Here is a 27,502-nt window from a genome sequence, read left to right as displayed (position 1 = left end):
AAATAGTACTGGCATCGACAAGATAAAGAAAGACTGTTCGGGAGATCGCTAATGACAATGGAATATATGCCTGCACTGGCTCTGCAGGAGAGTAAAAAGCATGAAAATTGTTTGTCAAGTTATTTTATTTACTTTATTGAGCAAATGTACTTTGTCATTTACACAGATCATTTGAAAGAGGAGATAACCCAGCGGCACATGCAGAAAGCAGCTCAAGGTGAGTTTTGTTGCAGCCATACTTAGCTCTTTCCATACAAGGTTGTTCCCTCCACACAAACATGCAGTTACTTGTTGCCTGCAATCCTCCTGTTCTTGGCTATGGGCTTCTTGCTCTTGTTAATGTTGTTCAATGGTCACGCGGCAATGTTTTCATGGCCTCTTCTCTCCTCACAAACAAATTTATCACCGTGGTTAGTGACAGCAGCTGAAGAATTAGGCCTTTTGACCTTACTGGGGCTACACTTCTCCACAAGCTGGGGATCTCGTCCCCTGGCTTCAGTGGAACCATATTGATTTATGCCTGGGTTTGTTTTGCTTAGATGTTGTCCTGGGTTGAACTGTAACACCGCTGCCTTTGAGAGCAGATATAAAAACATGTGCACTCTGTATGTTTCCAAACATCTCCAGAAACATGTGGAGCCTTTGCAAATGTTTAATTACTCTTCACTCTTCACAGAAACTGATGTGGGGAATGCTTCAACAAATAATGGGTTACTTGATTTAAATAAAGATGACAGCACAGAGCTGCTGGGTGGCAGCTGAAATTTTGAGCACTGCAGTTTCTAATAATTGTCCTTCATACATAAGGCAGGCCTTAAATGTTCATATATCACAATTATAACATATGCAAGATTGTTTCGATAACCACAGTGAATATCTTCTATATGTTTTCTTTATCCATTCATTGTAATATCATAGCCTGATGTTTGCTGTGTAGATTGGCGATCATTACATGCCTCTCTTGTATATGTGTGTTCAGTCTGACAGAAACAGCTGTGAATTCTCCTAGGGGCTTCCTTGATCACCATAAAGGCATCAAGACATCCATGAATGAAAACTGCTTGGTAGTAAACCTATTTAAGACTATGTGGAAAAATCCAAATCCAAAATGAAACCTAATTTCCATTTGAAATCTTGGTGTTAAGATTTTCCAGCTGCCTCTCTTACTTAAAACTTTCCTCTCTATGGAGATACTTTACTTCCATTTTGAATAATGATGATCTCTTTTCCCTGATGGACACGCTTTGGATGTGGATTTCTCATTTCAGGAAACCTTCATACTCAGCCTTAAAAAAAAGTTTTAAGACAGATTTCCTTAATTGTCTTTCCTTGCCCTTCCAAGGCAGTCTGTTCCACTGTAGAACATCTCTTACCATCAGAAATTTCCTTTATTGTAACTTGAATCCCTTGGTTTGTGTATGGAGCAGGTGCAAACAAGCTTGCTCCATCTTCCATGTGACAGCCCTTGAGATATTTGAAGTTGGATATTTGAACTATTTAATTTCTGACTTATTTATAGCATTTTTAACCTATGTCTAGGTCCACCCCTGGACACAATACTCCATATGTGGTTTGACCAAGGTAGAAAAGAGTGGTACTATTAATTCCCTTTACCGGGACATTATATGTCTGTTGCTGCAGCTTCAAATAGCATTAGTGGTTTTTTTCTACTGCAACTCACTGTTGACTCATGTTAAGCTTGTGGTCTACGAAGACCCAGAGATCATTTTCACATGTTCTACTGGCAAGCCGGGTGTCCCCCATCTTATATTTGTGCAGCTAGTAATTCCCGCCTAAGTGCAGAACCTGACATTTGTCCCTATTGAAATTCATGTTGTTACTTCAGGCCCAGTTCTGCAATATGTCACAGTCCTCTTGAATCCTGATTCTCTTGCAGCATTAGCTACCCCTCCCAGGTTGGTGTCATCTGCAAATTTGTGGAGCATCCCCTCAGTTCTTTTGTCTAAGTTGTCTAAGTTGTTTGCAAAGTTGTTGAAGAACAACAGGCCCAAGATAGAACTCTGCAGTACCACATTTGTCCCATTTTCACCAAGATGACAAGGAACCATTAGTGGCCACTTGGGGTACATACCTACCCAACAATTATCTCATCCAGGCCACATTTTATCAGCTTCTTCACAGGGATATAATGGGGGGACTTTGTCAAAATCCTTATTGAAATCAAGATACACTATGTCCACAGCATTCCCCTGATCCACCAAGCTTGTAACTCTATCTAACGAAGAAATGTAATTGGTCTGGCATGACTTATTTGCTGGGTCTTAGTAATCACAGCATTCTTTTCTAAGTGCCCACAGACTGGCCTTTTAATTATCTGTTCTAGGACCTTTCCTGGAATTGATGTCAAGCTGATGGGTCAGTAGTTACCTGGGTCTTCTTTTTCTTCCGTTTTGGATTACACCCACAAGATCCTTTAGTACCTGCATGCTCCTTTAGTACCAATGATTTACTGGATGTACTGAATTTCTACAAGAAACGATGGGACTTCAGACTCTTTCCGTTTGTCATTGGCAACATGTGGTACTCTGATCTCCTCCTTCTGGAATTTGAGGTGACAACCCAGCTGTGCCTCCTTGTGTGTTCCAGATTGATGTCACATTTTGTTGGATACTCATTTTTTGTTTTGTGGTGCATCTCTGGTGAATGTGTTCTGTATTTGCACAAATTACGGGTTACACTTCCACCCTTTGGTAATTTGCAGGAATCAGTTGTGGTGTGAGAGAAGAAAACACTCTGCATTGTCTTAAGTGACATCAAGGCAAAGGCTGAGGTATCCAATAGCAAATTACTGCATTTCAAAGCTGTATTAACTTGAGGGTATTATTTGGCACATTATCTCCATGGATATTTTATTTGTGAAATTACAATACAACACTAGGGGAGAAGTTGTCGTCGCGGCACACCTTGGTGTGTGGAGTGCCGCAGGGCGCAATCGTTTCCCTGATGCTTTTTAAAATCTTTATGTGCCCCCTCACCCATCTTCTCCGGAGTTTCGGTTTGGGTTGCCACCAGTATGCTGATCACACCCAACTTTATCTGCTGATGGATGGCCACCCTGACTCGGCCCCAGACACACTGATCAGGTGCTTGGAAGCTGTGGCTGGATGGCTGTGTGGGAGCCGGTTGAAGTTAAATCCTTCGAAGACAGAGGTCCTTTGGCTGGGTCAGGACAACATGGGGCTGGGGGGGGGGGAGTCCTATCTCTTGCAGGGGCGCAATTAGTTCCAGCATCTTCTGTCAAGAGTCTGGGTGTAATCTTCGACACCTCCCTTTCTATGGAGGCGCAGGTTACAGTTACAACAAAGGCAGCATTTTTTCATCTCCACCATGCTAAGCAGTTGGTCCCTTACCTCTCTTGCCCTGATCTTGCCACTGTGATCCATGCTACGGTCACCTCCAGGCTTGATTAGTGTAATTCACTCTACATGGGACTGCCCTTGAAGCTGACCAAGAAACTCCAGGGGGTGCAGAATGCCGCAGCGAGACTCCTTACGGGGTCCTCGCCATGGGATCACATTCATCCAGTGCTATACAAGCTGCACTGGCTCCCGGTGGAGTACAGGATCAGGTTTAAGCTGGTGTTTTAACCTTTAAAGCCCTATACGGCCTAGGACCCTTGTACCTATGGGACCGCCTCTCCTGGTATGCCCCACGGAGAACCTTATGGTCCACAAACAACAACATCTTGGAGGTCCCGAGCCTCAGGGAGATTAGACTGGCCTCAACCAGGGCCAAGGCCTTTTCAGCAATGGCCCCGGCCTGGTGGAATGCTCTGTCACAAGAGACCAGAGCCCTGCGGGATTTGACATCTTTCCGCAGAGCCTCCAAGCCGGAGCTGTTCCTCCAGGCCTTTGGTCGGGGTTCAGTCTGACTCCCCCTCCCCTTTCATAAGAACTTGCATGAAAGTGGCCTCCCAATTTTTCTCACAGGCTCATATAAGTTCAGCACAAACAGTTGGGCTTGGTGAGCATTTAAGGTCCCCAACCCTAATCTGCAGGTTGCCATCTGCTTGGATTTTATTCTGATCCTGATCTGATTTTAGGATGTATTTTAATTGACTGCCTGATTTTATGTTAATGTGTTATACATTTGATGTTAGCCACTTTTAGTCCGGTTTTAGCCGGGTAGGGTGGCGTATAAATAAATATTATTATTATTATTATTATTATTATTATTATTTCACACACCTTTATGAAAGTGTCAGTCTCTTTCAGTTCTGATAATGCGGTCAAAGATTTCAGATTTTTGTTGAATAAATGAAGACATCTAAAGAACAGAATATACCATAATAGGTTTCCAGTCAAGGAACAAAACCAGTTCTAGTTGTGATTTGAATGAAAATTGAACAAGAGTTGCATTTTCTTAGTATTTCACACATTTAATTTTGTTTCAGTGCTATGGTATATTCAGCTTTTTTGAATATTTGTGTTTCAAATTTGAAACAACCCACATCTGTATATCTAGTATAATGCTTTTGTTTCGCTTCCTAGAGTGACATCTAGTGGCATTTTAGGCCATTTTATTTGCCCATCGTTACAGAGAAAATCATTTCCCCAATGTTTCCATGAGTTCAGAACAACAGCATTGGCATCACTTAGCCCTGAGGGTTATTTTTGGAATTCTGAGACTAAAAAGTGGTTGATCAGATGATGTTTGTTAAGAGCATAGATTTTCCATTAGTCCTGGAGCAAGATTTTGGTACCAGCTCTGGATGAGTACCTCAAAAACATTCCATGAATATTTGCCTAGGGGACCATTTAAATTTCTTTTGAGAGATTTAAATCTTTTGGGGTTCACATTTCTTTAATGCCACGGCGAATGAATTTATTGGCAGGGATTCTGCAAAAACAGCAACATAAGGGAAAATAAATAGGCATAGAAAGTAAATTTTGTTCATTAAAACTATTGCTAGTGTATCAACCCTGAGTCTAAAATACTTCTTCATGATCATGCCATAAGTTGATGTGTCCAAGCGAAGCGGCATGGAAATAACTGAGAATTTGTCATAGCATGCATGCTATCAAATAATTTTGGTTTACATTAATAAATTTGAGAACAGGTTACAAAACTCTGTTTTCTCACTTTATGTGTTTTAATTGCTTTAATCAACAAGTATTAGAACAAATTTTATACCAACAAATGTAGTTATGACATTTTACATTATGTTAAGGAGTATGGTATTTTTAAGCTTTGGAGACACTGAGAATCTTAGCTATACTCGCTGGTGATACTACAGTGTCTTTCAATGAATGAGTACACCTATAATTTCAAGGATTGCTGATCTTTAGGTTGCATACATTTTGAAGGTTAAAGAAACCATGTATATTTTAATAGACCAATCAGTTTCATATATATACAATGGACTAGTTCTAATATAAATATGAATGAAACAGAATGTAGTGGAATATCTGCTATGACTATATTTGAGTCGCTCAGAAATTATGTTGAGAACTGTCTAGGCATCCAGTCATGCAGTGATCTTTGAACTTGAGACATGATCATAGAACCATAGAATTGTAGAGTTGGAGGGGATCCTGAGGATTGTCTAGCCCAACCCCCTGCAATGCAGGAATATGCAGCTATACGATACAGGGATCAAACCTGCAACCTTGCCATTATCAGAACCACACACTAACCAAGTAAGCTGTCCATTTAATTGGACAAAAGATTTTTGCATGCTTCACTCGGATGCAAATTTAGAATGAACCTGATTGTATGCATGTGGATTTATAACAAGTGTACAACTCAGATAAATTTGAGGGACACATTTACAATTTTACTATTCCAAGAGGACTGTCTTCTTCTTCTTCTTCTTCTTCTTCTTCTTCTTCTTCTTCTTCTTCTTCGGCAATCACTCTTAGCCTAGTAAGATTGTCCTCCATAAACACGGTTTTAACAATGAGACCGTAAGTGACTGTGGAGGCCAATTCTGGATCTACATGTCCTTCCACAGTGGGGACATTGGTCCAAGAGGACTGTAGTACTTTTTTAGCCTTGGGGAAAGCATTTAGCTTAGGGGTCTCTCTTTAACCTTTTCGTCTTTGCACATCATATTGTATGTAGCCGCCCAGAGTGGCTGGGGAAACCCAGCCAGATGGGCAGGGTATAATAATAATAATTTATTTCTAAACCCTTTTTCTGTTGAACTTTCCTCCAGTGTGGTGTAGTGGTTAAGAGCAGTGGACTCGTAATCTGGGGAACCGGGTTCGCATCTCTGCTCCTCCACATGCAGCTGCTAGGTGACCTTGGGCTAGTCACACTTCTCTGAAGTCTCAGCCTCACTCACCTCACAGAGTGTTTGTTGTGGGGGAGGAAGGGCAAGGAGATTGTTAGCCTCTTTGAGACTCCTTAGGGTAGTCATAAAGCGGGATATCAAATCCAAACTCTTCTTCACTACACATAGTGGTCTACTCTTCTGTGCTCTTCTCCTCACTTCTGTAAGTCAGTATTCTTATTGATACCCCCTCTTTTTCTGTTTCCTTAGGTGTAGGCATCTCCTTTGACCTGTTTCTGTTATCACCTTTTACTCTATGCACCCATACCTCCCCTTTTCCAGTTTCAATTTCTGATTGACCCCTCTGCATTCCCTTGTCTTCACTTCACCTCCCACTCCACACATCTTCACACTTATCCCCCAAATGATTCCTCCCTCCTTTTCTTTCCTCACCCACAGGTCTCTCTGCATTACATGTTAAGTATTTTCCTCTCTACACCCAGTAGGGAACACACACTCTCTCTCTCTCTCTCTCTTCATTTTCTTTGATCTGGACGCCTTTCTTTAATAGGTCTTCCCCTTTTCTCTGTGCCTTGTAAGACAACTTCTCTATGCACTGTGTATCTGTCTGTCTGACTGTCTGTATCTCTCTCCCTTTTCACTGCCCTCTCTCAGACCTCGTTTTCGTGAACAGCATATAAATCAGGAAACCCTTGTCTGAATGGTAATGCTTCATTTCAGGTAAACGTTTCATTGAACAGGAAATGTCACAGATGTAGAAATCCGCATGTCAAGGAGAAGGATAGGCTACGGCCCTTTCCTCTGACATATAGTTTTCTATATTCAGAGATTTTTAAAAAACATGGAAAATCATTCAGCCATGCAAGCCCTCACCTGCAGTCCAAAGTAGTACTGTCCAGTAGCTTGTCATGTTCTCTGCTGTTTGCGAGAGCTAGGTCTGTTACTAGGTCTCTTTGTGCTTCAACATCCATAGATCACTGTTGACCCCCTGTTATGACTCCTTCCCCCTCTTCACTCCCAGAGGTCTTTCTTTGTGTCTATGTTACCTCTTTTTCTATTTCCTCACTACATCTCTCTGTGGCCTCTTCCTTCTCCTAATTTCTTTATGATCTGTTTCTGCATCCCATCCCCATTAACATGAAAAGCAATTTAAATGATGCAAGTAACCTGGAGAAACTGATGCTGCTCCCTCCATAAGACGGAAGGACCAGTTCAGACATAGTGATGTGGGCATTCTCTCATCCATACCCCATTTTTGATGGGCTTGGCCATGCCTTAGAGGTTTACGTAATTATGTGGGGAAAGGCCACGAACAATAGGTATTTGGAATTCTCTCATGGGATCGCAAGAGACTGGAATGAGGCCACAGTCAACCTGAAGAATTTATGTTGTGCAGGTCAGTTTTATAGCATCTTTGAAGTTGAAATTCAGTGAAGCTAAACTTCACTTTATCGGCATAGTATTCTCTAAGTAAATATCCTTTACACTTGGTGACTGGCCAAGTACTAAGAATGTTGCTGCTGTAGCACTTGAGAAACAGTTATGATAAAATCTAATAACTATGTTGTGGTTTTTTATTCAGGCGTAAATGAAAACCAGAATAGAAAAGCAACAGCTCAGGAATCTTATAACGCTGGACTCCGAGGTCTTAGGTCTATCCATAATAGCCCTAATCTAGAGAAAGTGAGGCACTTCCCAAACTGTCCTTTCCCAAATATAGCCATTAAACTTTCTCCACACAAACAGGAGATGGTTTGGGGGAAAGCATGTTTTTGTTGCAACCATGGTGTTACTTTTGAAAGAGGGGAGTTTAAATAATATTTTTAATAAGAAATTAATTGTTCTGAAGAAAAGATGGAAAGCTATCAGAAGGACTCTAGGGAAGAGTGATTTTGATAACCATTATGTGGCAATTTAAAAGCCTGAGCAGCAAGAAAATTGATGGCTAACAGAAAAACAGACGTCTTATGAAAGAGAGAGAGAGAGAGAGAGAGAGAGAGAGAGAGAGAGAGAGAGAGAAACAATAGAAACAAAAACAATTCAGTTACCAAAAAAATGAGGAATTATGAAAATAAAATGAGACAATATAATATGAAAATAAGTCTGTATTTCTATATTTACCCAGAGGTTTACCCAGAATTAAGTCTAATCCCATGACTTATTTCTGAGTACACATGCTTAGAAAAGCACTGCATAGAAGAGTAAGAAATAATAACATTTATTATTATTGTTACTTAATATTTCAGGTTTTTATAATAAAGCATTAACGAAATCCAACTCTCTTTGATTGGGGATTTTTAGATTTTTTTCAAGAATGCCCATTTAATTTATTATTCCCCTTTCAAGGGATGTTATGCTAAAAATTCATGGATGAAATATATCGAGTTTTAGTAAGATTTTTAAAAATAGGATGACAGCACTGCAATTTAATAAACTTGCAGGCAGGTTTGTCAAGATTTTCTCCTTAAGCCTGCAGGTGGGGTAGAAATAGTGTCATCTTGCTATTCATTTAGATTTGGAGACATTTGAGTTCCCCTTTTTTTTTCTTTTCTTTTTTACTTCATTCTCGTAAATTGTTCAAACAGCTTAGGATACGTTGATTACAGAAATTATCTTTCTTCTCTTGGACTTGGGATGCATGCTATTAATGCTTGTATATTAAGTCCATAAACTGTATGTTCCCAAGGGCTAATTCACATATTCATGATTTCATGGATTCATATTTCATGGATTCATATTTCATGATTTGTATCTGATGAATAGGCAAAGTGCATGCAATGAAAAAATATTGTGTTTGAGATAGTCAAGAGAAATGAAATCAACATACTTGATTATTATGCTCACAAATTGAGGACAACACAGAATGTTATATTTACCAGGTGAAGAACATGTACAGTATATATGCATTCAGTCTACATAGGTTGACATTATAGCTTTTTTGGACTGCAGTTGTTGTAGTGGACCTGTTGTATATAATGCCAAGCAATTCTAGAATAAATATGCCAACATCTTTTTTTAGAGCTCTATTTTCTGGGTTGTTGTTTTTCATTTTGAAATAAAAGCTGGTATTAATTCAGCATTTTATAAGCAGTTTTATGTCTCATGTTTATTTTGAAGTTTAGCAGAACAAGGAAAGAAAAAGATTTTGGGGGCAAGGTTTATTTTCCTACCTTTTAGGCATAAGAGCATGGATGCAAATCTTCATGATGTATCAGCAGTACTAATTCATCTCATATTTACTCAGGCATCGTTGAAATTTTATGCTGAGTCATTGGTTTTTTAAGTTCAGGGAAATTTCATTTAATGGAGCACTTAACTGGCAACTTCTCACCTTCCTTATACAGGTTTTCTCCTGCTGAAAATGCTATTCTGGATTATTGTCTTGTAAAGTGAATATCCAGCCGTTTTTAATTTTTGTTTACAAACAAAGACTAAAATTTATAACTTCCTAAAATATATGTAATCTAATATTTATTTAAGAAGAAGCCCAAATCCAAAATTAATAATTTGAATGTCAAAATATAGCTTTTTATTAAATCTCCAAAACTGGTTAAAGGTTAATCAGAAAACAGTGTGGCGTCATTCATTTTTGCTTTATTTATTAATTAACAAAGGAATGTGTATTGCACACATCGTCTGTGGGACCTCCAGGGCAGCTAGCAATAAATGCTATCATTAGATTTTGAAACAATGAAAAGCTTCGCAATTATCAGCATCACAATGGCCCAGTTTGAACACAACTCTGAGCTAAGCCATGGTGTAGTAGAAGAGAGTAAATATATGCAAGTTCCCAGAACAAAGATTGTAGCTTGTGCACACATCCCCTGATTCTGCTGCACTACCTGGGGCTAAGTCATGTTTTGGCTTAGCGCTACATCTGAACCTAGACTTATGGTTTGTCTCCTGCAGAGAAACCAATAACAACCTTGTGGTTTGTTTTCTCATCATTGACAGGCTGTTTTAGGTTCTGCTACTCCACTCCTGCAACAGATTTAGTCCAGAAAGAGACACAGAGATAGCGACAATGCTTCTTGCTATGCCTGTATCCCCAAGACCAGTAATAGCCTTTTCGGAATCTTGCTGGATATAAATACTTTCAGGGCAGCCTATAGTCAGTCCATTGTTTGAACAATGGGTTATTTAGCTTACTCTGCTGACACCTTGCTTGAAAACTGTGCTGATTTCCTCCCTGATGCAAGCAGGATTACATCCTATCTTATTTTCCTACTTTGTTAACTGGCATTAAGCCAATGTTCCCAGATTCAAATGCAGTGAAGAACTCTGGTGTGATGCATGCCAGAATTTTGCACCAAAGCGATGACACTTTCTCCAGGCTTCATAAATAAGGGTTTATGAAACCTTGATGGTTTTCCAAAGTGGGTCAGTGTAAGTTCAGATGTGATTTTGTGACTGCTCATCTTTCTTGGGACAAAATGGACTGTAACGTCGTGGCTTCCAAGGTACAGATTTGAAACATCCTGGCCGCTTATCAAAATCATAGGGAAGGTTCACCTGCTTGTTCTCAGAGACATTCAAACTGCAGCACACTTTCTGGGAAGTTTCTGTGTCACTATGGAAGAATGAACACTACACTCTTTTGAACTCTAGAAGAACTCAGATTCCTTTGTGTTTATGATATTGCACTGAGCCATGGCTGCCTACATGAACCCAGCATGCTGGATGGTTTCTAGCTCAGCTGTTTGAAATAATTCACCTAGTTAAAAAGTGTCTTGGAAACAGGGACAGCTATTATGATCCAAACCCCCCCCCCTATATTGTTGCTCTGCTTTGCTTTCCGTGGAAGTGAAACTCTTTCAGAAAGTACTGCATTAAAGATCTAGGGAAACAACTATCAGCACTTCTGTAAGTAAGTGGGATTTTTCAGGATTGAGCCTGTCAAAGTGCATGTTTGGCATTAGCTTGTGAGAAGCAAAAGTGAAGGCTGACTTGCCAAGCATGTTCCGAGTTTTGCATTGTCTTGTTAACCCAGTGCGATTTTGAGTTTAGGAACAACAAGTTTCCACATATTCACTTTGGCGAGGTCTTTGGTTTTTAATGCCTTTTGGAACAGCACTATAAAATTCTCATCTCTGTGCTTTGTTCAGATCTCTTCCAGCAGAGCTTCTATTGCAGCTAATATTGTTACTAAATTTGTCTCACTTTTCTCATTCTTCTTGTATCTGGAAACCATCTGCAAGTCACTGAACTTAGTTCTAATAATGTCGCAAAGAATGCATCGCTTAATTCAAAACCTTTGCCTTTCATCAAGGATGTTAGGATTCTAGCAGCACTAAGCAACCCAAACTTCCAAGTCCTTGTACCAGAGCAGCCTGTCTGTTAATTCCTCCTGTTCCATTGAACCACTTTCATCTTTGCTGCCTATGTGTGGTTGAAGGGGGACTCCATTTAATATAATGCAGCTGACAACTACAAATTCACTTTTGGCAGGCAGTGCCTGGATATGTTCTGTCTCCACATGCATGGGTATTGCTCCAGATTGGGTATTTGGCTCTTGAACCTTTCCAATTTGAATTGTCTGAAATATATAGTGTCAGTTGCATGAACTCTACAAATGTATGCAACTCACTAGCAATAACCGATGCACTAGGGGTGGGTGGGTTTCAAATGTGCTTTCTAGAGTTGCCAGGTGTTCACCTGGAGATGGTGCTTATCTGATAAGAGGCCGCCCACATTCAGACAAGTACAGACCTAGTCGACCTAAGAGAAATGTTTGCCAATTTATAGAAGAACTATGTTCATAACTGAACAGGCCTTTTTTTCCAGCTAGAGCTTGCCAGAACTCAGTTCCAGCACCTCTCAGGTGAGCGTCATTGCCATTATAAGAGAACAAGGGAGGTGCTTATGGTGAGTTCTGGCACCTCCTTTTCTAGAATAATAGCATTGACTATGACTTATCTCTAATATGTGATGTCATACTCAAGAATGTACATTTTTCCTCATCATGAACTCACTTGCTCCATCTTATCTTCTTTGTTTGGATTCTTTTAATTTAATTTTTATTCTTTCACTTTTTCGTATGCATTTGTATAAGGTATAAAATAACAATAAAAATTCTGCTTTAAAATATGTGATATGTTTTGAAAATGTTAAGTAGTTTGAAGGATCGTAAGTGTAGGATCTGTAGATATAGCATGTATATCTACCATTTCTCAGATATACTATTTTTAAAAATGTCTAGACTGCTTCACAACATAAAGCCATTGAAGAGGTGTACATTGTAAAAACAGAATAAAGTACAGAAGCACCAGCTCTAAAAAAATAAAACTACTTCAATCAACTCTAGAACTACCCATACAAACTCTAAAAAAAGAAATAAATTCATCAGATATAAAAGATATAAAATTTCCCCTTATAACCAGCTCTGGTGCAGATTTTATCTCTGCTAATTTTTGTTTATAACCTCTTTCACAGTTAATATGCTTGTAAAGCAGCTGTTTCTTTTGATGTATCACCTGCGTACCAGGTAAACAGCTGGCCTGAAATGCTGCTATCATACCACGTAACAGATTATTTCAAGCTGCTGCAAAACCACCCATTTTAAGAGAAACTGACTCTGAATGTCCACCTGTGGCTCATTAACCAACTCTTGGGGATCGATCAAAGGGATTTAAAAAATCTGGAGATTATAGGCATCAATCAAATCAGCTGGGGAAGTATGTAGTTCTCTACATATGACCCCCCTTAGTTCTGCTTGACTTATCTACTATATTGTTTCTTTGTTATGCAGTGATTTGAGTGTCTCTTTTGGATGTGGAAAAACCCAGGTTCCAGTCTCTTAGCTATGAAGCTCAGTGGGTGGCCTTAAGCACATCCTCAACTTTCCGCTAATGTACCTCACAGAGAGATGTTGTAAGGTTAAAAAGATGCCCTGAACAAATAACTATGGTGTGCTTCCCAAATGTATAGAGCACTATTATTATCTTCATTCCATTATATTTTAAGTGGATGCTATCTAACCATCACCATTTCAGAGACATACACAGAGACACAAGACATTTGTGCCATGCAATCAGAATGTTATATACTTTTCTTTTAAAAAAAAATCATGGAAGCAAACAATGACAAATTTGTAAAATAGTAAGTTAAACTAAATAATACATTAAAATAATAAAGTCAACACAAAAAATAAAACAGCAGACAAAACATACAAGCTGAGAATTCTGTAGTATTATCACTAACAGGAATGAGACCTTTACATTTACCTTTACCTACCTATAAGCATATTGTACCCCTGGCTGTGAATTTATCAGGCCAAACTCAATAGGCACAGTTGTATATAAATGTACTACTTATTGAGTGGGGCCGTGTGTGGCGCTGTGGTCCAAACCACTGAGCCTCTTGGGCTTGCCTATCAGAAAGTCAGCAGTTTGAATCCCCACGACGGGGTTAGCTCCTGTTGCTCGGTCCCAGCTCCTGCCAGCCTAGCAGTTCGAAAGCACGCCAAAAAAGTGCAAGTAGATAAATAGGTACCACTCTGGTAGGAAGGTAAATGGCGTTTCCATGTGCTGCTCTGGTTTCGGTGTTACGTTGCTCCAGAAGCGGCTTAGTCATGCTAGCCACATGACCCGGAAAACTGCGGACAAACGCCAGCTCCCTCGGCCTGTAAAGCGAGATGAGCGCCGCAACCGCAGAGTCGTCTGCGACTGGACTTAACTGTCAGGGGTCCTTTACCTTTACCTCCCCCCCTTTTTTTACTACTTATTGATAGTTTTACTGTTTGCTTCTTTCATGTAAGTTCCTCATAGTACCAAAAGGCATTCTAGATGTTTTTAGTCCTGTCCGACCGATAATTTGGCAAACATGTAGAATTGAAGCCCTGTAGATCATGACATCTTCTTGGCTTTTAGCCAAACATTTGGACTAAAGTACTTTCAGTGAAATTATTATAAATTATTTGATTTCTTTTTTGATTAAGCTGCTGAGTTTTGTAAGTAAAGATTAATGGTTTTAGCTGCAACACTGACAAGCCAAAAGTGGTCGTTATTGCCCTGGTGTTCCAGCCAGAATTTCATTCCCTGAAGCTAGGTACACTCCTTTAGCCTAGTAGCAGGTTTACTTATAATTAAATTCCTTGTTAAACCAGTGCAGTGGTACCTTGGTTCTCAAATGCCTTGGTACTCAAACAACTTGGAACCCAAACACTACAAACCTGGAAGTAAGTGTTTCGGTTTGCTAACTTTTTTCAGAAGCCAAACATGCTCCGTTTTGAGTGTTACACTTCTCATTTGAGTATCACACTTCCGTTTTGAGTGTTATGCTGAGGTCTGTCGGTTTTTGCTGCTTATTTTGCATTTTTGCGGCTCTTTTTGTTTTGTTTTTGTGACTGTGTGGAACCGAGTTCAGCTACTGACTAACTGTGTGACTACAGTACATTGTTTATTGCTTTCATTTTATGGATCAATGGTCTCGTTAGATAGTAAAAATCATGTTAAATTGCTGTTTTAGGGGTTGTTTTTAAAAGTCTAGAATGGATTAATCCATTTTGCATTACTTTCTATGGGAAAGCACACCTTGGTTTTGGAATACTTTGGTTTTGGAAAGGACTTCCAGAGCAGATTAAGTTTGAGAACCAAGGTACCTCTGTAACTGAGATGGAAGCCAAACTAAATCATTTTTCTTCTTTTCCCTTTAGCTTAATATACCAGACATGTTATCTTGAAAATCTAAATACCACCATCATCACAGAGGTGTCTGTGGAGGGGATATATTGATTGAAAATGTATTGTATTATATCTGTATTGCAACTTTTGAATATATTTTTTTGAATAAAAATAAATAAATAAATCTTGAACAATTTGCTCTAATATTAGAATGAGAAACTAATATTAGAATGAGAAACTATTGGTTTTTGAGTTCTTTAAACTATTAAATTTCTGGTGGTAAAGCTGTTCAACAGTGGAACAGTCTCCCTCAGGAGGTGGCGGACTCTCCTTCATTGGAGGTTTTTTGAGCAGAGATTGGATGGCCATCTGTCATGGAAGCTGTATCTGAGATTGCTACACTGTAGGAGGTTGGATTAGATGACCCTTGGGGTCCCTTTCCAACTCTACAATTCTATGATTCTTTGATCATTTTCTTACACAGTTGAGATTAGCTGCTTTAAGCACCCCCCTTTTATAATATCAACAGCATACAGTTAAAAATAACAGTATCAAAGCACCGCAAATCACATCACAACCCAACTGCAGATATAACCAAGGATGATCTTTATCTGCCTTCTAGAGACCTGCAACAGGGAGCTCAGTAAATCCTCTTTAGAGGGGAAATTCCAGAGGTTGTGTGCAACAGCAGTGAATAGAACACAAAGCTATGCCAGCCCTTCAAATTTCAACAAATGGCAGAGTTCATCTGTGTGAAGATACTCCAGATGAGCATACAATTGGGAAGCAAGAAGAGTGCAAGACAGACTAGATGGGGCAAATACAAGAGCCTAGAAATGGTCTCAGCTAAGGAACTATCAGGGAACCCATTGGAAGATATAGTGATCCCAATTATCTAGCAGATTGGTTGGTGGAAAGGTAGGGAGATACTGCTGGATATCAGTTCCTGGTGATTTCCCCCATCTTCCTCTTCTCTGGGACAAGCAGCATTGCCAAGATGGTGTTTTTAACTCCAGCTAATTCTCAAACAGTGAAGGCAGGGCTGGGAAATGACACCTCTGACAATATCCTGGAGGTCATAGGTACCCCTCAGAGTGCCGCATCTTTAAAGCTTGCACTAAGACCTACAGTACCAAGAACCAAACTATTTGTTACTTTAAATGTATGATCGCATGCAACATATCTGGTTTTTAAGCATGGAAGGGGTGGAATTAAGGTTTGGATCATAGTGTGGAAGGAGGCGAGGCTACCCTTTTCTGTTAGGACTGCAACTCTCCTCATGCTGTAGTCACGATCCTGACTCTCCGCCTACTGCTATTTTCCTTTTAAGAAACAATACATTCAGTGTGATTGTGAATTTAATTTAACATGTAGTTTTGGCCCCTTCAGGCATATTTTTACCTAGAAGTGAGATGCTAATCTTGCACTGAGGTAAATCCAGAGGGGGAAAAACAGTTTAAATTCACGAAAGATAAACTGCTGTAGCAAGATTGGAATCTATTCCTTTGACAGAAACCGGGCTCTCTGGGTAAAAAAAGTTGTGTATGATACTTCTTTCTGTCAGACATATAAAGCGATTATCATTCCAGCGTATAAACATTTTCTTAGCTCTACATTTTACAACTGTTAACACTCATTATATCTTGCAGCTGTTGTCAGTCCTCGACAAATGAATGAGCCTGACCCAATAGAAGAGGCACTTCGGACACAAATTGAACGGGAGAAGAAAAGGTTGTTTTAGATTATCACATTTTTAAAACTTTTAGTTACATATGTGTGTTTTCAAACACATTAAAACCAGCATTTAAAAAATCTGAAACACAATTCTAATTCTTTTTTTAAAAAAAAGTACATTAAAACATCCCACCCACACTAGCTACATAAACCATTGTTCAACAGTGGTACTAACTATATATTGTTCAACTGTAGGGAATGGATGCAGCCTTGTGAACACCCTGTGAAGAGTGGTATACAAATTTAATATTAAATAAATAAATTACAGCTGCTTAACTAATCAGTCAGTCCTTTGAGCTTTAACAAAATCCTCTTTCCCCCAGTCTGGTCCAGTAACATTTAGCGAAGGAATTCCATTTATCACCACACCCCTAGTTTTGTTGGCAAGGTGCTTGGCGGCCCATGGCAATGTGGCTTATATGAAATCCTTTGTGGGGATTGAGAGGATGTGTGGAACCTTTGATTATCTGGGGCAGTTTTTGGCCCCTTTTCCATCCCTCCCTTCTGTTTTTCACTCCACTCTTTTTATCTGTGTCTTAAATTCATTGAGTGTGGTCTGGACATCTAAAGGAGCTCTGAGAGAACAGAAAATAATTTGAATGGGACACAGTTTTATGGGAAAGGGTTAGATGCGTACAGGAAGATTGCATCTATTCTGAACCAAATGTTCTGGAATACAATTTCCTTTATTGTATTGTTACATTTCAATTTTTCAAAACTGTAAATAAAATAACAATTATCAATTTTGCTTATAAATTGGTGAACTTGGTCTCACACCCACCCACCCACCCACCCCACCATCTGGCAAACAACAGGTCGGTCTCTCCAGCTTGCAATCTGTGGGATGGGGTGAGGAATGAGAGGAGTGAATTTGGTGCAGCCCTGCACAATAATTAAGCGTGTTTCTTTCCAGAAGCTTCTGCATTATTATTCTATAGTGAATTTTACTTATTTTCCCTTTCTGCAGTTACAAAACAATGTTTACACACTTGAAAGGAATGAAGATAGAGATTGAGCACTTGCAGCTACTTATGGAAAAAGCCAAGGTGAAGTTGCAAAAAGACTTTGAAATTTGGTGGTCTGAGGAGGCGAGAAACTTGCAGGTATCTCCAATATTTAAAATTTGTCTTATACTTGTTAGAGACAAACATGGTTGAAATTATCTAAATGGGACTGTATTTAAGGCAGTATTTCTCCAATCTTACACATTCATACATACATACATGTGTATGTGCACAGGAGGAGCTCAAAATTAAGCCGCTGATTAATATAATAGGAGACTTTAATTGCATAGATTTTAACCTGTGTAAAATTCTAAGTCCCTTAAGTCACTCAGATCAGGCAATGCCTATTGATCCATTTTGAACGCCTGAAACCTGACCTTTGACATTTTAAAACCAACCTTCAACACTTTATTGTAAGGCACCAGGAATTTCTGACTTCAGTGCTAGGATGGACGAGTGGATAGAAGGAAGGGTGCTACAGAAGTAGACAACTGGTGTGGAAGATTAGAATTGTAGAGTAGGGTTTTTTAAAAGCATTTAGCATTTAATTTTAATGGAGTAGGGGTGAACCCACTGTTTTCCACATTTGACTTTTGCATCCTACCTGTGTAATGTTTCTTTTGGCCCAGGACGAAAAGCCACTTCTGCAAAATTCAACCAGTGTAGTAAAGATTCCTCCCTCACTTCTTGAAGCCCAACCACATTCATACGGTACCAGGTAAGATGGTTATCTGTTTGAAAATATGCAACATATAATTGTCTTCTTTATAGTCCCCTCATATTTTAGTGTCACTTAGGATTTTAATAGCTCATGTCGAATTCATACACATATGGACGTCTATGTGAAATGGAGCTGCACTTTGGAGATACTGTATAGCCACGCCAATATATAATAATGAGTTGAGTTCCATTCTATGCTGTGAATCTATGTTGTGGGTTCAAACAATGAGATTGTAGAGATGGAAAACAGATGGAAGAAGTGCAAGGAGTACTACTTGTAGCAGGAGCCGTGTACCATACTTTTCTGTGTATAAGACGATTTTTTTTACCTTAAAACAATGCTTAAAAATGGGGGTCGTCTTATACATGGGTAGTGCAGAGGGGGGATGGTGGAAATGATTTCTGTCTTGAATAGTAGATTGTCACTGGCATTAATGTGGGTGATAGGCTGCTGCGCCAATGTCCGCTTGCAATTGGGTGCTACTGCAAGAATGTCCACTGGCGATTGGTCACTACTGTGGCAATGGCTGCTGGTGATTGGGCTCTGCTGCTGCAATTGGGCGTGTGATTGGCGGCGGCTGGTATCAATCAGAAATACGATAGGAGGCTTCTGCGTTGCATTCAATCGCAAGCATTTGGAATTTGGGTGAGGTTTTTTTCAGCATTCCTCCCATTCTGGACAATCTCTCTCCCCACCCCCCCATTCTCTTAATATTGAGTCTCCAAAATTAGGATGCATCTTATCCATGGGGGCGTCTTAGAGATGGAAAAGTACAGTAAATACTCTGGGCAATAATGCTTCTAAATCCAACACAAGTCATCCAGGGTGAACAAGGTTGTTTCTGTCCCATATCCAGGTCTGAACCCAAATTGGAATGGGTCATACAACTACTTCCACCCCTGACTTTCACTCAGGTGCTTACCCACAACACTAAAAGAGTCTCTCCCTCTGGCTAGATGTTCACTAGAAACTACCAGGTCTCGCACAGATGCTTCCAATACTCCCTTCACATCTCCACAGGAGCACCTAGCACAAAGCTGTCTCTTCTGAAGTAAATATGGAAATTCTTCCTCTTCCTAGGTTAAGTTGTTAAGAAAAACCAAAAGCAAACATGGATGAGTGCTATAAATGTAGACTAGCATTTCTCATGGAGTTCATTTCAGTTTGGGGCTGTGTCACATGACTATTTTTGATATGACAAATGCACCAAATGTCTGTTAGGTCTAAGTGCTAGCTATATTCTCTGATTGCTAATTTCATTTGTCCTTGAAAACAGACAAATGGATAGATAGGTGACTAGGGTGTACTATTGTTGGATTTGGTTCTTTTTCTTGGCAGCCAGATTATCAGGTAGCCTGGAGGTTATGATTATAAGGCATGTAGACGATAAAAAGCCAAGAGCATGAATAAAATGTGATATTCTATGTGGAAGAGACTGTGTAGCTCCATTTTTATTTGCAGATATCTAATATCATCTATGCCATTACACTCGTAATGACCCTTTTAAGTTCTCTATGGACCTTATTCAAGGCACTTTAGTGTTATTGTGTGTTAAGCCTGCTAAACCCATTTTATGCAGCTATGTTCTCAGTGTGATGCATGAAGAATTTGTAATGGAGCTCTTGACACTGTGAGAGGGAACAGCAAATTTTTATATCCCACTGTGCTGAAAATTTATTCTTGTCCCCTTGAAGCCTGTTTGAGGCATTAACATTTCGGAGGCAAAGTTTTTAGTTTCCTACATTTAAGAATATAAAATAACAAAACGCTTGCTTCCCAAGGATTCCACTGAACCTGAATGACACAGTAACCTAACTGATTCATTCCCGCAATTGCATAGGATGAGACCTTTTGACTTTATATTTTCTCTCAACTCTGTGGCCTTGGAGCACAAAAAAGCTCTTTGTTAAATCCATCCAGAAGCCAACTGGTAATTTACTCACAGAAAGGGATCTAACCATCATCTTCCATCAGTCAAGCTAATAGGAGTAGTGAAAGTTGACATGAATTATATACTACATAACAATGAATGTGGGTTCAGGTGTAGCTAGAAAGTCATTCGTAAGAGGAAATTTAGATAACAGATGGATAAGTGGCTATAAATGCTAAAATTCAGGAGACCTGATATAAGAACCGTACGAATGTATCACTAACATAGTTACCAGAAAACTTAAACTACAAAGATTCTGGTGGCACTTTAAAGATTAACAAATTTATTATGGCATAAGCTTTCCTGGACTGTAGCTCACAAAAGCTCATGCCATACTAATTTGATATGTCTGTCTCCAACATTCTCTGTCCACTAGAGCAAGGGCTTTTGCCGTAGCAGATGGGTGGATTTTGATATTGTGCAGCTGAGGAATCTAACACAACAGTTGTATCAACAGACATGCATTGTGCAACAAGTTGTACAATCTATTGTGCAACGAAGTTACCAGCAACCTGCTTGTGCAACTTTTATTTTACTGTAACTTGGAAGTATTTTTCTGCACACGACTCTGCTGTGTTTGGTGCTTGCACTGAAATAGGATTTCTGCTGTCAAATACCATGTAGCCCTTGGTAAATTGAATGACTGGACCTGTCGAGGGTGAGAGGAAAAGTAAAGGTGAGGGTAGCCAGTGGGTCTCAATCCTTCGGTAAGTTAGGGACTTCCCCAGCATGCAAAGACAGACTTCGGTGGGTTGAGTGGATGAGACCGTATTGGCCTGAATATAAGCTGCACTTTCCCCCCAAATTCTGACCGTGAAAAGTTAAAGTGCTGCTTATATTCGCGACCTTATGGTATGCAGCCAGGAGCACGTAGTTCCCTGTCCTCTCCCCCAAGGCCGGGAAGGGGGAGAGCGAGAAAGGGGAAAGGCTGCTGGCAACGCAATGTGCCCCCCCCCCCAGTATGCATCCAGGAGCAGCGAGGAAGGGAGTGGCTTATATTCAGATATTTTTCTCTCTTTTTTTTATTCCCCCCCCCCTCCAATTTTAAAGGTGTGGCTTATATTCAGGTGCGGCTTATATTCGGGCCAATATGGTAGGTCCAGTGGTCAAGAAGGAGGTTACTGCACATGCTGTAGGAGGAAATAAGGGGCAGATGGGGCTTGTCCAACGGGGAAGGTAGTCCATCTAGGAGAAGGAAAACTCTGATCCTAAACCTCCAATGCCTTGCAGTTATACTCATTTGTGATAAAGGCTTTGGTAGTAAACCCCAAGGAAAAATCCATACCCACTGCCTTGGGCATCTCAAGAAGAAGAAAAGGCTAATGTGTAAACTCTATACAAATCCAGAGTCGAGTCCCTAAGATAATAATAATAATAATAATAATAATAATAATAATAATAATAATAATAATGATTTTGTTTATACCCCACCCTCCCCAGCCAAGACCGGGCTCAGGGCGGCTAACAACCAATAATAAAAATAAGTTGATTAAAATACAACTTAAAAATCAAAATTAAAGTACAACATTAAAACATTAAGATGCAGCCTCTTTACAGGAGGAGAAAGGAAAAAGAAAGAGGGGGAGGGAATCAAACTGATTCTAAGCCAAAGGCCAGACGGAACAACTCTTGTCTTACAGGCCATGCGGAAAGAAATCAGATCCCGCAGGGCCCTGGTCTCATGAGACAGAGCATTCCACCAGGCCGGAGCCAGTGTTGAAAAGGCCCTGGCTCTGGTTGAGGCTAATCTAACTTCCTTAGGGCCTGGGACCTCTAGGGTGTTGCTATATATGGACCTTAAGGTCCTCCATGGGGCATACCAGGAGAGGCGGTCCTGTAGGTACAAGGGTCCTAGGCCGTGAAGATAGAGCCTTGTACACCTCCTTCTGGCAGCTCCTGAAGCCAAGCTGTATGGCTTTGCTTTCCCTTGAACCACATCAGCAAAGCTGAGAGGGGGATCTTGTCTGGGCAGCAAAGGACCTCCATACACACACACTGCCCAGGCTTGTGCCCTAGGAAGGTCACCTTGGTGCTGCTAACACAGCAAAACAGGGGAAGCTGTTACAATTTACTGGTCTCTGTAGCCGCAGTGGGCACTGTGATTCTCCAGCGGTTTGACTTCACCCCCAGAGGCACACTCCACTGTCTCTCAAGGCAAAATAAATAGCAGATACTTTTAGAAAGTTACTGAGAGATGAATCCTCCCAACTTGACTCCCATTATTTGAATGTGCATAATAAACCAGACTTCAAAAGCAAACAGAAAATGTGAGCGTCTTAAATATATTATAAAAACAGGAATATGTTAAAGGACTCCCAGTTCATAACAATGAGATTTAAAACAAGGTGAGAAATATTGAAAAAGAATGTATCACATTTCAAATAATTGAAAGCTCAGTGCACACAATGTTAGACTTTATAGTAAGATAGCTGACATCTGTGAAGTAAGGCTGGTGAACATCGCCAACACTCACTGCATTGTTAGGAAGTCTATGAGCTTGAAGACCTTTCCCAAAAATGCTACGACTGAATACTCTTTCTAATTGCCTTGCTGGAAACAGTGACTCTCATCCAACTAGAGCAAATTAAATTAGTTGTAATGATCATAATTAAGAATTCTACAGAGAGGAAAGATGACAGATCCTTTTTTGTTTCTGATTTTCTGAGCTGTGCATTTTACTCTGCAAACCTGCAACTGAGCAGTGAGACATTCAGAGAAAGGAATACTTTACTGAATGAGTGGCCCCCCTGGTGCCCCCAAACTACTTTTCAAAATTTGGTGCAAGAAAGTGTCCAGGAAAACTACAGCTGGAGCAGATGCTGTGTCCCCCGCCCCCCGCCCCCACACCAAAAGAAAAAGAAAAAGCTTTCCCTTTTAAAATGTCTAAGGAAACACAGAGATAATTTAGGGATTCTGCAAAACAATTCAAACAAACCGGTGAACATAGTGGATGGGGGGTTTGCCTGCTAATCTGATCATCAGGGCTGGTTCGGTTGCAAGGAAGGGTAAAGGTAATGGAAAACACAAAGATGGGTCATTGTTTCGTTCAGTTCACAAATAGATACCAAGAGGGCAATGTACAGGGTTAACTTGGATGATTGCCTTCACCTTGTATCTTCTTGCTATACTTTGGCAGGAGCATTTGCCTCTCTTCAAAGAGATCTACCTTATTCTTGCAAGCATGGCTTTCAGTGAAACTCATCCAGCTGTTGTTGTTGTTTTTTAAATAAATGGGGCAAATCTATATCTGAAGTGCATTAGACTGAGGATCTCTTGGTACAAATAAAAGAACTCACAAAATCAGAGCCATGGCTGAGATTGTACTTGCTCTTCAGTACTGCGATTTCAGGATTTCCAGGATTAAGGGGACTTTGATTTATTCCTGCTTTCTCAGCTGGGTGGGCAGGAAGTCCTTTGCCTTGGTGGAGTCAAAAGTCTGGGACCTTGTCTTCCAGCCAAGGAGATATGCTTTCTTGGCTCTTGTGACACTGTTAAGAAGCAATGCTTTCCATTCACTCTTCATAAGTTTCTTTCTTTTTCTTTCTGCCAGAAGTATCTGTTTGGAAGCCAATTTAACATAAACTCATAAAAGCAAAAATACCCCAAGCTTGCCATCTAGTGGTTAAATCTTGGCTCAGAGTGATAATGTTCAGATTTCAAGTCAATGCTTGAAATAGTGGCACAGCAGATCATATGCCAGTCCAAATGTTAAGAAGTTAAGTGTGATGCAAACATTTTGCTTTGCTATGGAATGTCGTATGACATTCTTCTAATCCACTGGTCTGCAAGTGCTTCCCTCATGAGTAGTGCCATGACCATATTTTGTTAAGTGGAGAAATAAAGAATGAAGGGAAGGGAAGAGAATCAGTAAGCTAGCGAAAAGAGTAGAGTAGGTAAGAAAACAAGGGATAGCTATGGAAAATGGGAACAACATAGAAAAGTAAAATGTAGCCCATACTGAGAATGAAATTGAAACTGGGTACTGCTATCTGGAATGATTATCATCTGAATGGACTTCGAAGTCCCATTTGCTTAATCCTAAAAGAACCATTGCGGACCATTTTCTTTCTAGGAAATGACTGAATTAGACAAATATTTCACTCCTTTCTATAGATTTCTATGAATTAAACATATCCTTTGTCAAATGCAGCATCACTTGTGGCAGTCTGAAATGAATTCTTCCCCCAGGGTTCCAAATAACAGCAGAGCCAGCTTCAATGAAGAGCATTCTGTGAAGAGCAGTGGGAGCAGACTGAGTAACTCGCCCTCAAAAGCAAGGTATGCAGTAAGGGCATGTGGTGCTGAGAACCCAGCAAAGACGCTGAAGCCCTCTTCAGAATTATTATTATTTTTAATTGGAACACATGGAGTATTGCTGTGCATTCTAGTCCTGCCACCAGTGTTGCCATCTCTACCATCCACTGCTGCCTTTGCTCCTTCACACACTGAGTGGAAAAACTGAAAGGGGATCCTATGTGCATCCCATCCACACAGAACATGAACCCCTTCCTCCCCACTTGCCACACTCCTGATCAGGATTGGGGCTCCCACACAGCTCTTTTTACTTGAAAAGGGAGGTGTTTTTAAAGTGATCGATGGTTTGGCTCTTAAAGTGGCTGCAGTAAAAGGTAATCTTGCCCATAAGCACTTGCAGCTTATGTGGCTTGAGAATATAACATGCACTGAGCCGGGCCATTTTTATCTCATTCTTGCAACAGCCCTAAAGAGATAGATGTTACCCAAAGTCATTTAAGAAGCCTGTGGGATTTGATTCAGGTGGTTTTTGCGCAGGTAATGTGCAGCGGTTGCTGCTTTGCTCCAAGCAGTCTGGATAACCTCCGTGTTCATGCAACCATAGAATGCCCTGGAAGCTTTGCTGAAGGGCAGCATATAAATATTTTAAATAAAGAATGGTGTTTTCCCAACACTCAGTTTCAAGTAGCTGGGAAATTGATTTTCTCCTTATTTTTAAGAATGTAGTGTGAGTACGTGTTGATTGTAAAACAGATAGACATGTGCAATTTGCAAATCCAATGCTCTCTCAAATTATGCTGATTGCTACCAAAACAGAACTTAATCCACCAGCCCCTGTTCCATCCAAGAGTCCCGAATAAACCTAGCTGAAAGAAATGAACAGAGGTTGTGTAGCACTTTGTGGATTAGGCCTATATCCTGAAGACAGAAAGCACAAGTTATTTAAATTGTTTTTAAGGCTTTAACCCACTCTGGGATCTTAGGGTGAAGAGCAAGAATTATTATTATTATTATTATTAATAATAATAATATACAAAGTTATCCACAAGAAGGAATACAAAATCTAAGCAGTAGAAAACTTAGATGAAAGCTTAAATATACTTTGTTATTGCAGGATTTCGCCGGTAGAAAGTTCATCTATCTCCTTCACAGGAGACCACCAAACAGATGCTGACATTCTAGCTTTCATTAGGGCCAGGCAGAATCTCATACAAAAGAAAGGTAAGCCTTGCTAAGTGCACTACTGGTCCAAGTTGTGATCTATGTTATAGCATTAACTATCTAGGGATATGATGCAATCTCATCCAGTTTTATAGCAAAGAGTCAAAAGCATACGTTTCATAAATGTGTCCCAGTATGGAGCATTTTCACATTAATTCATGTTAAGGTAATGTCTGTATTCACCATAGTCCTACTCATTGTTTTTAAATGCACTGTTATGCTCACCATTTGGGATGCTCTTGAAAGGTTGGAAAGACTTATCATTAATTAAAGGAATAATAATAATAATAATAATAATAATAATAATAATAATAATAATAATAATTTATTATTTATTCCCCGCCCCTCTGGCTGGGTTTCTCCAGCCACTCTGGGAGGCTTCCAACAAAATATTAAAATTACATTAAAACATCAGTCATTAAAAACTTCCCTAAACAGGCTTGCGTAATATGTGTAATATGTTAATAATATGTGTGTAATATTATGTGTGTAATAACAAACCCACTTCATTGTATTTCTTCTTAGTAAGGTTCAGTTTTGATACAATTTCCTATATTGCTCTTGAGAAAATTAGAAGAGCCCTGGTGGTTCTTATTCTCTTGAATGCTCTTCTCCCTGCCATCTTTGACACTGCTCATTAAGCATGTTGGCATCCTCTTGATCTTGGTGGTACTTTTGATGAATTGCAGTGTACATTCTAGCTGAGCTTCTATTATTGAAGTTTTGAATAACTTTCCTGTGGTACAGGGTTGCTCTCATATGTTTTTTCTGTGACTGCTTCCATACTACTATGGTGCTGCTGAGACACTGATTTTGTGCAGTCACCAAGAAGCAGTATTAAAAGGGAGACTTAATGAGGCACTGTCTTATCCAGAAATGCCCCATTGCCAAGATTCTTGGGCTGCATAATCCTGATGCAGAAGAAAGTTCCATTTATCAAAAAATTCCTTGCAAAATTAATAAAAAGCTTCCTACTTGTTAGTTCTGCCCCTTTTATTGCTGCTTACTGAGCATGGAAGCAAGATTACCAATTGAGTAATTGCACTTCACTAGTCCAGAACCTAAATCAGAGCAATGGCCAAGCCAAGCCAGTGTCCTTTCTCTATAGTAGCCAATCAGTTTCCTTTGGGAACCCCACAAGTGAGACTTGAAAATAATTGCCCCTTCTGCTGTTCTCTAGTAACTGGCAGTCGGAAGTATATTGTCATTACCCCTGGAGTCCAGCAATTGCTAGGACACTGAAACAGAGTCTACATGGCCAGTAGCAGAGAGCTGGTTTCAAATTCCTGGTTCTCATCTTAATACTAGTGATCAGGACGCCACTGAGCTTGAGGCTGGATGGCAGGCACACAAACGGTAAAGGCAGTCATGTTGGCCAATAAGAAAAATATCTTTATGAAGACCAACCAAAATGTCACAAAATAGTGAGCAAGCTTTAGAGTTCTCCAGAACTCTTTGTCAGGCTGGATGTTAAGCAGAGGGTGTGAGGGGTAATCTGGCTTGCTGATAAAGCCATCAGGTCCTGCTTTAGTCAGAGTCTTTGCATGGAGTGTAGAGATGGCAGATGTAGGTGGATTAGGTTCTCCTAGGAGCTACGCAGGCACAAAGGAATATGCACAATGACTGATATCCTGTTTTTGAGAATATAAAATCAAACAGTTTCTTGGATCTATTTCCAGCCTTAAGTGTTTCCAGTCTTCTTGTTAACCTGAGAACAGAAGTAAAGGAAAACACTGTGGGTTTTTATAATTAATTTTAGGT

The 27,502-nt window shown here is 39.9% G+C and overlaps 1 protein-coding gene across 6 annotated transcripts in view; it reads left to right on the top strand.

Moving 5' to 3' along the window:
* The window catches only part of KIF6 (kinesin family member 6), a 154,634-nt gene that overhangs the window by 120,853 nt on the left and 6,279 nt on the right, over positions 1-27,502 (top strand). For all 6 annotated transcript variants that reach the window (XR_014545726.1, XR_014545727.1, XR_014545728.1 and 3 more), the window contains exons 16-21: positions 167-217; positions 16,527-16,608; positions 17,579-17,714; positions 18,245-18,333; positions 24,455-24,544; positions 25,635-25,741. Coding sequence is in view for 1 of the 6 variants with exons in the window: in XM_083604512.1 (XP_083460638.1) it covers positions 167-217; positions 16,527-16,608; positions 17,579-17,714; positions 18,245-18,333; positions 24,455-24,544; positions 25,635-25,741 (555 nt within the window). In the remaining 5 variants the exon portion in view is untranslated. The remainder of the gene's footprint in view (positions 1-166; positions 218-16,526; positions 16,609-17,578; positions 17,715-18,244; positions 18,334-24,454; positions 24,545-25,634; positions 25,742-27,502) is intronic.

The sequence above is a fragment of the Podarcis filfolensis genome (genome assembly GCF_964270895.1).
Source record: "Podarcis filfolensis genome assembly, chromosome: 3".
NCBI classification, from domain to species: Eukaryota; Metazoa; Chordata; class Lepidosauria; order Squamata; family Lacertidae; genus Podarcis; species Podarcis filfolensis.
This window is presented reverse-complemented; position numbering and strand designations above follow the sequence as displayed.